Raw genomic sequence first — 12451 nt, 5'->3', positions numbered from 1 at the left:
GATCCCCAGAGGGAGGGCATTCTCTGTGGGCACGCCTGCCCTTTGGAATCAGGTGCCGGTGGAACTCCGGATGGCCCCCAACCTTCGCTCGTTTCGCCGGGACCTGAAAACCTGGCTTTTCGATCTATCTGGCCTGGACCGAGGGGGTTTTTAGTTTTAAGTTTTAACATTGTTTTATTGTTGGGCTATTATTAATTTAATTCTTTTTAATTCTATTTTTATCTTAATTTATATTGTCTTTTAAATATTGCCCTGTAAACCGCCCTGAGTCCTTCGGGAATAGGGCGGTATAGAAAACTAACTAACTAACTAACTAACTAACTAAATAACCTGAGTCTCCCCAATCCTACTCCACCATCAGTACACCACACTGAATCTCTAGGCTGAGGTTATATGAGCATGAATTGCTCCTCCAGATGGAAACCTGAGAAGTCCCTTGGTGAGGGAGACGGGCGGTTTCAAAATCCGATAAATGAAAACAAGCAAATAAACAAAACTTCCAAACTTCTAATGCAGGGATTAGAAATTTCTAACTAGATTCATCTCAGGGACATTTAGATTAAGGAAGTGATTGTCAGCATATTCACATAACAAAATGCAGACTATACATTTCATCAAACAACAAAAAAATATTTATCCTCAGGCAATAAGAGCAACACAGAGAAAGAAAAGGAAGGTTAACCCTGACAGAAGACTCTTGTGACAAATTTCCTTCAGGCTATTTAAGATTTCTCTTTCCTCTGCTGTTGAAAAATTGGAAAGGAAAAACTCTCTATACTCCATGGTACTTAAGAGAGCATTTCAACTTATTCTCGGAATAACTAATAACTTTTCCATCATTGTCTTTAGTATGCCAAGACACTAGGACATCCCCAAGTTTGATATTGTGCTATCTCTTTTGAAAATAAATATATTAAGTTAGGCCTAAAATATCTACCTTACATGAAACCTTGTCTCTCCCCAAAGCCCCAACCACAAGATAAAACTCTAATAAAAACGACTATATGTAGTTCAGGATTGAACTAGAAGCTCTCTGGGTTTGATTGACCATTGACCATTCTTGGTTATGTATTTAGAATATTAGATCCTGGCCAAAGATACCTGGTCCAATGTTTTCCTAAAACAGGGAAATTGCTGCCTTTCCATACATTCTTCCACATTTAATACTTGAAAGTATTCTGTCCTCCAGTTTTCCTACCTAATATCACTTTAGGTGAGAAAGATGGGAGGCCCAATATCATTCCATCAACTTCTGACTGAATATGGAGTTAACTCTGAGCCTTCCTTGTCCTGGTCCAATATACTAATTCCTGCCTTATTTTGGATGATTTGTGGCAGTTACTGTCAGCCTAACCTATCTGTAGGATGGTTTTGAGCAGGGGGAGATTGTCCTAAGATGAAATATGCTACTTCTAGCTCTTTGAAGAAGAAATAGGATCATGAATGGTTTTTCTTGCTTTGTAAAAGAAGAGGTACATCACAAAACATTGTCCCTGGCCATCTAATTCTGCAGAAACTTAAAAAAAATAGAGTAAGAAATCAAACACCAGCTCTTAGCGGTATTTTTAGCATAGGTTGTTTCTGCATCCCTGTTCATATATACAAAACCATGTGTTTTTTCCTTAATGAATGATTAGAGAATGGAACATAGAGCAAAGGCCATATGAGGGCATAGACTTTGATATGAAAGTCTCTAGGTACAATCACTGTCATCATCAAGTAAAAATAGGAAGTTCCCTTTCTGGAAGTAGCTGTCAGTGAGATTACAGATTAGATGGTCTAACTCAATAGAAGGCTACTTTTTATGTTGCTAAAATGGGACTGAGAAAAAAAAGAACATTGTCAACATTTCAACATAAGGTTGAGTTTATTTAACAACAAGAATAAGGTGGACATTTGAAAAGTTTCCCCACCTGACCTTAGTAAAGAAGATATGGGTGGGACTAAGGTACCCCTCGAAGGGATGCGGTGGCTCAGTGGGTTAGGACGCTGAGCTTGTCGATCAGAAGGTCGGCAGTTTGGCGGGTCGAATCCCGAGTGCTGCGTAGCAGAGTGAGCGCCTGTTACTCGTCCCAGCTTCTGCCAACCTAGCAGTTCGAAAGCACGTAAAAAAGCAAGTAGAAAAATAGGGACCACTACGGTGGGAAGGTAACAGCGTTCCGTGCGCCTTTATTTATTTTATTTATTAAATTTTTATACTGCCCTTCTCCCGAAGGACTCAGGGCGGTGTACAGGGCAATAAATATAAAAGCGAACTACAAAAGTTAAAAAACAATTAGATATTATGCCCGATATAAACAGTAATTAAAAACCATGTTAAAACCCGACCCTAACCTATCAAACCAGGCCGGATTGCTCAAATAAATAAGTTTTTAGATCCCGCTGGAAGGAGCGAAGGTCGGGGGCCATCCTGAGCTCGACCGGCAAGCGGTTCCACAGGTCTGGCGCGCCCACAGAGAACGCCCTCCCCCTGGGGGCCACCAATCGACATTCTTTGATCGGAGGCACCCTGAGGAGGCCCACTCTGTGGGAGCGCACTGGACGGAGGGAAGTTGACGCCGGCCGCAGGTGTTGCCGTAGGTAATCCGGACCCATGCCATGTAGGGCTTTGTAAGTCATTACCAACACCTTGAATCTCACCCGGAGGGCAACCGGCAGCCAATGCAGCTCGCGGAGCAAAGGTGTAACATGGGAGTATCGGGAGACTCCCAACACAACTCACGCAGCTGCATTCTGCACCAGTTGGAGCCTCCGAGTGGTCTTCAAGGGCAGCCCCATGTAGAGAGCATTACAGTAGTCCAGACAAGAGGTCACGAGCGCATGAGTGACTGTACGCAAGGCATCCTGGTCCAGATAGGGCCGCAACTGGCACACCAGGCGAACCTGGGCAAAGGCCCCCCTAGTCACAGCTCCAATATGCTCTTCTAACGAGAGCTGTGAGTCTAGGAGGACCCCCAAGTTGCGCGCCCTATCTACGGGGGGTAATAGCTCACCCCCCATGGCAAGAGATGGAGTAATCTGAATTTCCCGGGATGCCGGCATGAACAGCCACTCAGTCTTGTCAGGGTTGAGCCGAAGCCTGTTCCTCCCCATCCAGACCCGGACCGCCTCCAGGCAACGGGACATCACGTCGAGGGCATCACTGGGGTGGTTTGGGGTCGAAATAAAAAGCTGGGTATCATCGGCATACTGATGATACCCAACTCCAAAACCACGAATGATCTCACCCAGCGGCTTCATATAGATGTTGAACAGGAGAGGCGAGAGGACCGATCCCTGAGGAACTCCACAAATGAGAGGCCTCAAGGTCGACCTCTGCCCTCCTGCCAACACCGACTGCGAACGTCCCAGAAGGTAGGAGAACCACTGAAAAACTGTGCCTCCCACTCCCAATCCCCTGAGACGTCGCAGCAAGATACCATGGTCGATGGTATCGAAAGCCGCTGAGAGGCCTTTGGCATCTAGTCATGCCAGCCACATGACCACGGAGACGTCCTTGGCTTTGAAATGGAGAGTTGGAAACGACTAGCATGCATGTGCGGGGGAACCTTTACCTTTACCTAAGGTACCCCTAGATACAGAACCTGTTGGGAGTGGACTAGATAACCTTTATGATTCCTTCTGTTCCTATGATTCTAGTTGGACAATCACACTCAATAAGTCTACATCAATGACGAACCATGAGTTAGAGGGACGTCTTGGATGGATTTCTGTAGAACTTGTGCTGTTTTACATATGGATACATGTCTTGGGTGAGGGCTTGGTATATATGATTATCAAATCTGGATAACTCTTCAAAGATTTGTTCTACATAAAATGCCTTAGGCTCTGCTTTGAATGATTTAATTAAAAAGCTATGCTTGAATAAGCTTCTATGAATGCCCAACAAGTGATAGGTGTTAAGAGAACTAACAAGTATTCGAGACTCTGAAACAAATGTGTTGGTTATTTATTTCCACATAGTCACCGATGATTCAAATAGGTGCAATGTTGTTATAGGAATATGACATTTTTTCATATTTTTAAGGGTGAGACTTAGACTAGTTTTCCATTAAAAAACCTTTTCCTCCCATAAGCCACACTAAACCACCACACACCCTAGGAACTGCCTCACAAAGGAGTGAAAGAAATCTTGTCTCACTTGGCTGGCTGATCCTATATTACTGGATTCCCTTCTGTGATTTTTGGAAAAATCAGGCAGCTGAGTTGTGGGTCTCAACCCTTTAAATATTTACAATATTTACAATATTTACAATAGAGCTGCAGGTATTTCAGCCTTGTTGGAGATGGTTCTGACTTCTAGGTTCACTTACATAAACTTTGCAAAAGTCTTGTGGACATTTTAGGTCTATTCAATGGATGACCACGTAAACTACTGTAGACCACAGTACAATTCATCCTATTAATTGAGCCTGTTTCCAAGGAAAGTCTATTGCATGAACACTCAGTTGTTGGTGTCAAGGTTAAAATAAAGGCAGTAAAGGGAGAAGTGAGAGACAGCCCTCATCCTTCTTTTTGCTGACAAGAAGCTGTGATAGATATGTTGTATAGATAAGTCTAGGACTACCTGTAATGATGTCAAAGAGGTTACCAAGGGAGAGAACAATAAGATCTCCTAGTCTCCTTGAAGATCTGTTGCTTCTCTGGAAATTCTTCAGGGCTTTGAACAGAAACCCAGTTGCTGTAAAAAAAATCTTTTGTCCTTCTACATATCTCCAGAACTTGGTTTAGGATGGAGATTACCAAGTTCCGTCTGCATTTTGTTTCCTGTACAGGTGGTCCTTGACTTACAACCGTTCATTTCGTGACTGTTCAAAGTTACAACAGCGTTGAAAAAAGTGACCTTTTTTTAACAGCAAGGACAACTGAACCAGTGGAACAGCTTGCCTTCAGACGTTGTAGGTGCTTCATTGCTCAAGGTTTTTAAGAGGAAACTGGACAGCCACTTGTCTGAAACGACATAGGGACTCCTGCTTGAGCAGGGGGCTGGACTAGAAGACCTCCTAGGTCTCTTCCAGCTCAATTCTGATTTATTGATTGCCTTATGACCATTCTTCACACGACCACTGCAGTCATGTGATCAAGGTTCAGATGCTTGGCAACTGGCATGAATTTATGACGGTTGCAGTGAGTCCTGGGGTCTTGTGATCACCTTTGGTGACGTTCTGACAAGCAAAATCCATGGGGAAGCCATATTCACTTAGCAACCATGTTACTAACTTAACAACTGCAGTGATTCACTTAACAATTGTGGCAAGAAAGGGACAAAACTCAGTTAACAACTATTTTGCTTAATAACAGAAATTCTGGGCTCAATTGTGGTGGTAGATCAAGGACTGCATTGACCATTATCTATCCTCAGCATTAGGTTCATAACTAATGCCCCATCTACTAACTATAGGCCAACTTAATTTGGGTACTTGCAGGGGACTTAAGTGTAGTAGCCTGACAGCTGTCACACATTACTGAAAAGGAGTAAACTCTATCCCAGGGGTCTTCAAACTTGGCCCTTTTATGACTCGTGGACTTCAACTCCCAGAATTCCTCAGCCAGGCATGCTGGATGAGGAATTCTGGGAGTTGAAGTCCACGAGTCATAAAAGGGCCAAGTTTGAAGAACCCTGCTCTATTCACTCAAACAACCATCGTGAGTTGTGTAGGGAAATCTGATTAGCCTTGACAAATAGTTAAAACTGTACATCTAACTTCATGTCTGAATAGAATAATTGACCCTGCTTGCCCTATTACCCCTAGGACACAATTTAAGGACCTGGTATTGACCTTTCAAGACCTAATGGTTTAGGGCAGGGATAGGCAACCTTGGCTCTTTTATGACTCGTGGACTGCAACTCCCAGAATTCCTCAGCCAGCATGCCTGGCTGAGGAATTCTGGGAGTTGAAGTCCACAAGTCATAAAAGAGGTTGCCTACCCCGGTTTAGGGCCTGATTATCTGAGGGGCTACCTTTTTCATTACAAACCTGTTTGGTAACCGAGATCAGCAAAGGAGACCATTTCTAAAGATGTTCCTGTAACCAGAAGCTCACTTATAGCCCACACAAGAAACAGTTTGCTTCTGTGTGGCTTCCACTCTCCCAAGCTTTCAACCAACACTTGCTTTTAATTTCAATTGTATTGATGCTATTGTGCTTTATATACTGTACCTTGGCTTAACTATGGTAAGCTTCTTGAGTGGTTATGTAACCATAAAATTGCAGTTATATTTAATATTGTTTAAAAATGGAGCTAGCAGCCAAGAGAAACAATCCAGTTTCATCCTTTTCAAACTACTGCTCCTACAGAAGAACAGTAAAGAATAGGTGGGACAAACATTCTCTGCCTCCTGGATTTTTTATTTTGAAAACAGACTGGTTAAAAAAAACTTTATCTCTTGCTAACAACAATGGCATAAGCTGGATTCCTAGGAGATTTGCTGTGTCAGGTAGCAAATGAACCATGAAGATTTGAATTTAGCACTGAAGCCTCTCATGTTGTGACTGTCCCTTACTTTTCAGGCAAGACATCTTTCTGCAAACATCTGCACTACTTTTAATTATGTAAATATTGCAGCACTTTTGGCGCCTTCAAGATGGGTTGGGACCACAATTTATAGGTGTTGAGAGTTCTCATTAGATCAGGACTGGGTTGACTCCACAGGAACCAGGCACAATTCTATCTCAGCCATTTGGTTGTTGAGCCAATCTTTGGCAAACCTGTTCGTAGTGTTATCTCTTTAAGCACCTGGGATATAGCACCATTCCTTTATCTGTGGCAATTCCAACCCTGACTCTGCCTGCCAGACAAGCATAGTCTAACTTTAGAAACTGCTTTTTTGTTTGTGTATCACAGCCATCCTCATGCATCCTCCAAGTATGAAACCTCCAGAAGATCTTTTTGTGGTTTGCAAATATATCATCAAGCAATTAAGCAAACACAATTTGCTTGTAGCTATAATGCAACAAGGCACCTGGAAGGCTCATTTCACCTTGGGCAGGGGTCAGCAACCTGAAACAGTGAAAGAGCCACTCGGAACCGGTTCCCTCACAAAATGAAAAACTGGGAGCCGCAAAAAAATGTGTGCGCATGCGCATACATGCAAGCATGCGCAGAACAGGGTTTGACTGAAGAGTGGAGCCAAGGCGAGATATGCACCTACCCTGCATATTTGAACTGATTGGCTGAACTTTTTTAGTCCCACTTTTTTTTTGGACTGCACATGGCAGAGGACTGGGAGCCGCAGGAGACGGCTGAAAGAGCCGCATGCGGCTCTGGAGCCGCGGGTTGCAGACCTGTGACCTTGGGTTACCAAACTTCTTCCCCAGATTACTTGAGTCAATTCACGTTAAACTCTACTGCTCATGGAGCTCCCCAATGAATTTCTTTGCTACAAAGACATAAGCCTGATTGTGCACATGGTAGCACACCTGGAAATTAATATAGGGGTGCAAGTTAATTTTCTATTTGCTTAGTGGCAAAGCAGGTCCTGCCCCAAATGAAACTGAATTTTAAAAACTGGTCAAAAGATTGCAGCCAAGTTAAGTATGGTGAGTTGTGCATTTGTTCTTCTCCCTAGTAAACTATTAATTAAAATGCCTCGCTGAAGGATTAAGCACTCTACAGTAACAAATTGCCTTTCTAAAATTATTGGGGGAGGGGGAAGGAATAACAAGGCTGATTTTTTTTTCAGCTATAAGAATCCAAAAATTCTTTGTGGGAATCCAATAACCAGTGCATAGATATTATATTTTGTAAATAAAATCCTAATAAGATTAAGCAGTGATAAGTGCGGTGAAATCATGCTATCACCATACATCTTTAATCCTCTGCCTCGTTATTTCATTATTAGGCCATCATTATCCCTAGACTTGTCATTTAAAACAGACCTCCTCCTCCCCCAGTTACAGTTTACAATGTGCGACAAATGTCAAAATGTGGGTTAACTTCTTGGCTGCCTTTCCCAGTGAAAATGCCTTGCAAAGCTCAGCACAACTCACTTTACAGTTTTCAGATTTTGAAGGAAAGAAGGAAGGAAGGAAGGAAGGAAGGAAGGAGGGAAGGAAGGAAAAAAAGGAGAGAAGGAAGGAAGGAAGGAGCATTGGGAAACAGCTCAGCAGGCAAAACTCAAAGGGTTCACTGGAAGTGCAAGGAAAGACCACACACCCATACGCACACGGACACACACACACACACACACACACAGCAGGCGATCCCGCAGATCCACACACCTGCAAAGAAAAGGGGTGCACTGAGTGGGCAAGCTCCACCTTGCAAACCCAGCATTGGCTTCGCCTGCTGTTCAGACAACAGCCCCAGGCTGCTGCGTCCTTACCTGATTTGACTAGCACTGCTCGGTACAACCCAGTCGCCCCAGGTGGGATTCTCACCTGGTCGCCCCTCCTCTGGGTCATCGCGCCGGCAAGGTGGGTCTGGGAGGCTGCCTAATTGTGTTCTCCGGCCGCGCCAAGGCCCTGCCTCTGCCCTCTCCCGTATTTCGGCGGGTTTCTAAGCGGGCATGACTTTTGGGGGCAGCCGGCGGAGAAACCCTCTCGCTCCCGCAACGGCTCTTTTTCAGTGGCGGCGAGTCACGTGAAGGCGCGAGCGGTTGTACTGTATACAGCCGCCGCCTCCCTTCCCCTCCCCGCCAGCCCGGCTCCGCTCCCACGAAACCTTTTTTTTCTCTCTCCTCGGATCCTGTAACGTGGCATGAGTTGCCGTGCAAAAAAAAAAAAAGAAGAAAGAAAGAAAGAAAAAAAAAAGCCGCAAGCTCACATTTTGGGGAAGGGGGCCTTTCGCGCGCTTTTGTGCCAGTTTTGCTCGCTCCTGCTGGGAACTTGGTGACAAAAAAAAGGCGTTTACGTGCAACTTCGGCATTAAGAACGGAGCTTTGTGCGTTTCTTTCTGGGAGATCTCCGTCAAACCCCCCCCCACCCCCACCCCCACTTTCCCCTCCAATGTTAATGCCGCTTGGGGTGTGTGTGTGTGAAAGCCCTAATAAGCAGGCATATACATAGAATGAAGGCTACTGCTAAGCTTGTAAGCCGCCCTGAGTCTTCGGAGAAGGGCGGGATATAAATGGAATTAAAATAAAATAAAATAAATAAAATAAATCAGGCAGCACACTGAGGAGAAAGAGACTTATAAGAAAGCGGCCTCCGACGAGCCGTGGAGTTGGCGAAACGGGAACATTTGCTGCGCAACTCCTACGCTGCGAGCAACAGGCGCCGAATCAAAACCGGCGTCATCGCCATCCTGGGCACTCAGGTTGCAGCGGAAACATGCCTGGGGAAAAAAAAAACCAAGACCTTCCGCACCTCGGAAAGGACTCTTCCTTTGAGTCCCGTTCCTCTGTGATTTTCTTACTCATTACCCCCAAAGTGCTTTTTCAGGAGGCGAACTGGACCTTCTTGTTTTTCTTTGAAGACGTTTCGCTTCTCATCCCATCCCAGAAGCTTCTTCGGCTCTGACTGGGCGGTGGGGAATGGAAGGTTTTGTATTCCTTGCTGGCCGCTGGCCGCTTGTATTCGTTTAGAGCAGGGGTCTTCAAACTTGGCCCTTTTGTGACTTGTGGACTTCAACTTCCAGAATTCCTCAACCAGGCATGCTGGCTGAGGAATTCTGGGAGTTGAAGTCCACAAGTCATAAAAGGGCCAAGTTTGAAGACCCCTGGTTTAGAGAGTCGCTGAAGCCATATGGAGGGGTTTTCGCAGGGCTTTTTTTGTCATAGAACACCCAGAACTGAGTTCTGGCACCTTGGAACCTTGTAGGGTAGGCAGGGCAGGTTGTATGACATGTGTGAGTTCCGGCACCTTTTTCTTTTACAAAAAAAGCACTGGTTTTTTGTATCCCCAGGGTCATCCGAGCAGTGGAAATGTGTGTGGACTTACTCGGGTGACCTTGAGGACACAGAAAACCTCCAAAGGATTCTCTAAAAAAAAGAATACAAATGACCAGCAGTCTGCAAGGAGCATAAATGCTTCCATTCCCCACCATCCCATCAGAGCTTCTTGGATGAGAAGCAAAACATCTTCAAAGAAAAGCAAAGAGGTCCAGTTGCCTCTTGAAAAAACCTGCTTTGGGACAACCATTACTTGGATGACCGAGAATCTCCATAGACATTCTTACTCGTTACTTATTGAATAAACTGCAGTTGGCTGGGTTGGCATATTGCAGGCAGGATTCAGTCAAAATGCTGAGCCAAATGTGTGGATGTAATTGCAGAGATTTTGTTCCTTGACTGCTGCTCCCACTCACTCCTGGGGTTGACAGAGCCCTGTTGCCCCAGGCTCACTGATATGACTCATAAACTTAATGGTGTAAGTCTCCCCCAACAATCACAAGCTATGAGTAGGAAACAATGAAACTTAGATTTAATGGAAGTAAGTGCAATGATTTTAAGAAGAGGATAAAATTCTGGTGCATTTATATCATTTGTGTAATGATGCTATTTCACCTAGAGCACTGGGGAACCACTTGAGGATTGGAAAAGAGCTGATGTGGTTCCTATCTTCAAAAATAAAAAAGTGTGCGTGGGAGAAACCAGGAAGACCCAGGAAACTACAGACCAATCAGCCTAACATCAATACCTGGGAAGGTACTAGAAAAGATAATCAAAAGACAGACCTGTGAACATCTAGAAACAAAGTTATAACTAGAAGCCAGCACAGGTTTGTTAAAAACAGATGATACCAAACCAATCTTATTTCATTTTTGGACAAAGTGACTAAATTAGTAGACCAATGAAATGCTCTGGACATAGTATACTTGGACTTCAGTAAGGCATTCGCCAAAGTAAAGACCACAAGCTACTTCTTGGTAAGCTAGAAAAACATGGGGGAGAAGGCATCACCACCAGATGGATTTGTAATTTTTTTTTATTTTTTAATTCCATTTATATCCCGCCCTTCTCCGAAGACTCAGGGCGGCTTACAAGCTTAGCAGTAGCCTTCATTCTATGTATATGCCTGCTTATTAGGGCTTTCACACACACCCCAAGTGGCATTATTACAAAGTCAGCTTAATTGCCCCCAACAATCTGGGTCCTCATTTTACCTACCTCGGAAGGATGGAAGGCTGAGTCAACCTTGAGCCTGGTGGGATGCGAACCTGCACTAATTGCAGGCAGCTGGTGTTACTTAAGGAGACATTAGCCCACTGCTCCACCAAGGCTCTTGACTGACAAGCCATACTTAACAATAGTCCTTAATGCTACTACATCTATATGGAGGGAAGTAAGCAGTGGGGTACCACGAGGTTCCGTCTTAGACCCAGTACTCTTCAATATCTTCATAAATGACTTAGATGAGGGAATTGAAGGGGAATTTATCAAATTTGCAGGTGATACCAAGCAGGCAGGAATAGCCAACACCCTAGATCAGGGGTCTTCAAACTTGGCCCTTTTATGACTTGTGGACTTCAACTCCCAGAATTCCTCAGCCAGACATGCTGGCCGAAGAATTCTGGGAGTTGAAGTGAACAAGTCATAAAAGGACCAAGTTTGAAGACCCCTGCCCCCTAGATGATAGGCTCAAGATCCAGATGGATCTTGACAGACTTGAACTTTGGGCCCTATCTAACAAAATGAAATTCAATGTAGAGAAAAGTAAAGTCTTACACTTAGGCAAGAATAACCAAAAGTACACGTACAGATTAGGTGAAACCTGGCTTAATAGCAGTAACTGTGAGAGGGATCTTGGAGTCCTGGTGGACACTCAGTTAAAAATGACCCAGCAGAGTGCAGCTGCCGCCAAAAAAGCCAATGCAATCCTAAACTGCATTAACAGAGGGACTGAATCAAGATCACGTAAGGTATTAATACCACTCTATAAAGCCTTAGTAAGACCACACCTAGAATACTGCATCCAGTTTAGGTTACCACACTATATATAAAAAATGTTGAGTCTCTAGAAAGAGTGCAGAGAAGAGCAACAAAGATGATTAGAGGCCTGGAGGCTAAAACCTATGAAGAACAGTTGCAAGAACTGGGCATGTCTAGTCTAGTGAAGAGAAGGACCAGGGTGACATGATAACAATGTTCCAATATTTGACGGGCTGTCCCAGAGAGGAGGGGTTCAACCTATTTTCCAAAGCACCTGAAGGCCAGACAAGGAACAATGGATGGAAACTAATCAAGGAGAGATTCAACCTTGAAATAAGGAGAAATTTTCTGACAGTGAGAACAATCAACCAATGGAACAGCTTGCCTTCAGAAGTGGTGGGTCCTTCATCACTGGAGTTTTTTTAAGAAGAGACTGGACAGGCACTTGACAGAAATGGTATAGGGTCTCCTGCTGGAGCAGGGGGTTGACTAGATGACCTACAAAGTCCCCTCCAACTTTGTTATTCTGTATTCTATTCTATATCCTGGGCTAATTTGCATGTGCAATTGTGTCATTTGCACAAATCATATCATCATGAGCAATGTACATTCTGATCTAACAGACAATCAGGAATAATG

At 44.1% G+C, this 12451-nt stretch overlaps 1 protein-coding gene across 2 annotated transcripts in view; it reads right to left on the bottom strand.

The window, feature by feature from the left end:
- FAM107A (family with sequence similarity 107 member A) overlaps window positions 1-8944 on the bottom strand; it is a 43944-nt gene extending 35000 nt beyond the window's left edge. Inside the window, exon 1 of one of the 2 annotated variants that reach the window (XM_081320050.1) lies at window positions 8327-8944. In XM_081320050.1, coding sequence (XP_081176176.1) covers window positions 8327-8405 — 79 coding nt within the window. In that variant the 5' untranslated portion in view covers window positions 8406-8944. The remainder of the gene's footprint in view (window positions 1-8326) is intronic. The other variant, XM_081320051.1, reaches the window with a different exon arrangement.
- Window positions 8945-12451: the final 3507 nt, after the last annotated feature.

This window comes from Vipera berus (genome assembly GCF_964194415.1).
Source record: "Vipera berus genome assembly, chromosome: 2".
Lineage (NCBI taxonomy): Eukaryota > Metazoa > Chordata > Lepidosauria > Squamata > Viperidae > Vipera > Vipera berus.
Note: the sequence above shows the minus strand (reverse complement) of the source record. Positions and strands in the feature narration are given on the sequence as shown.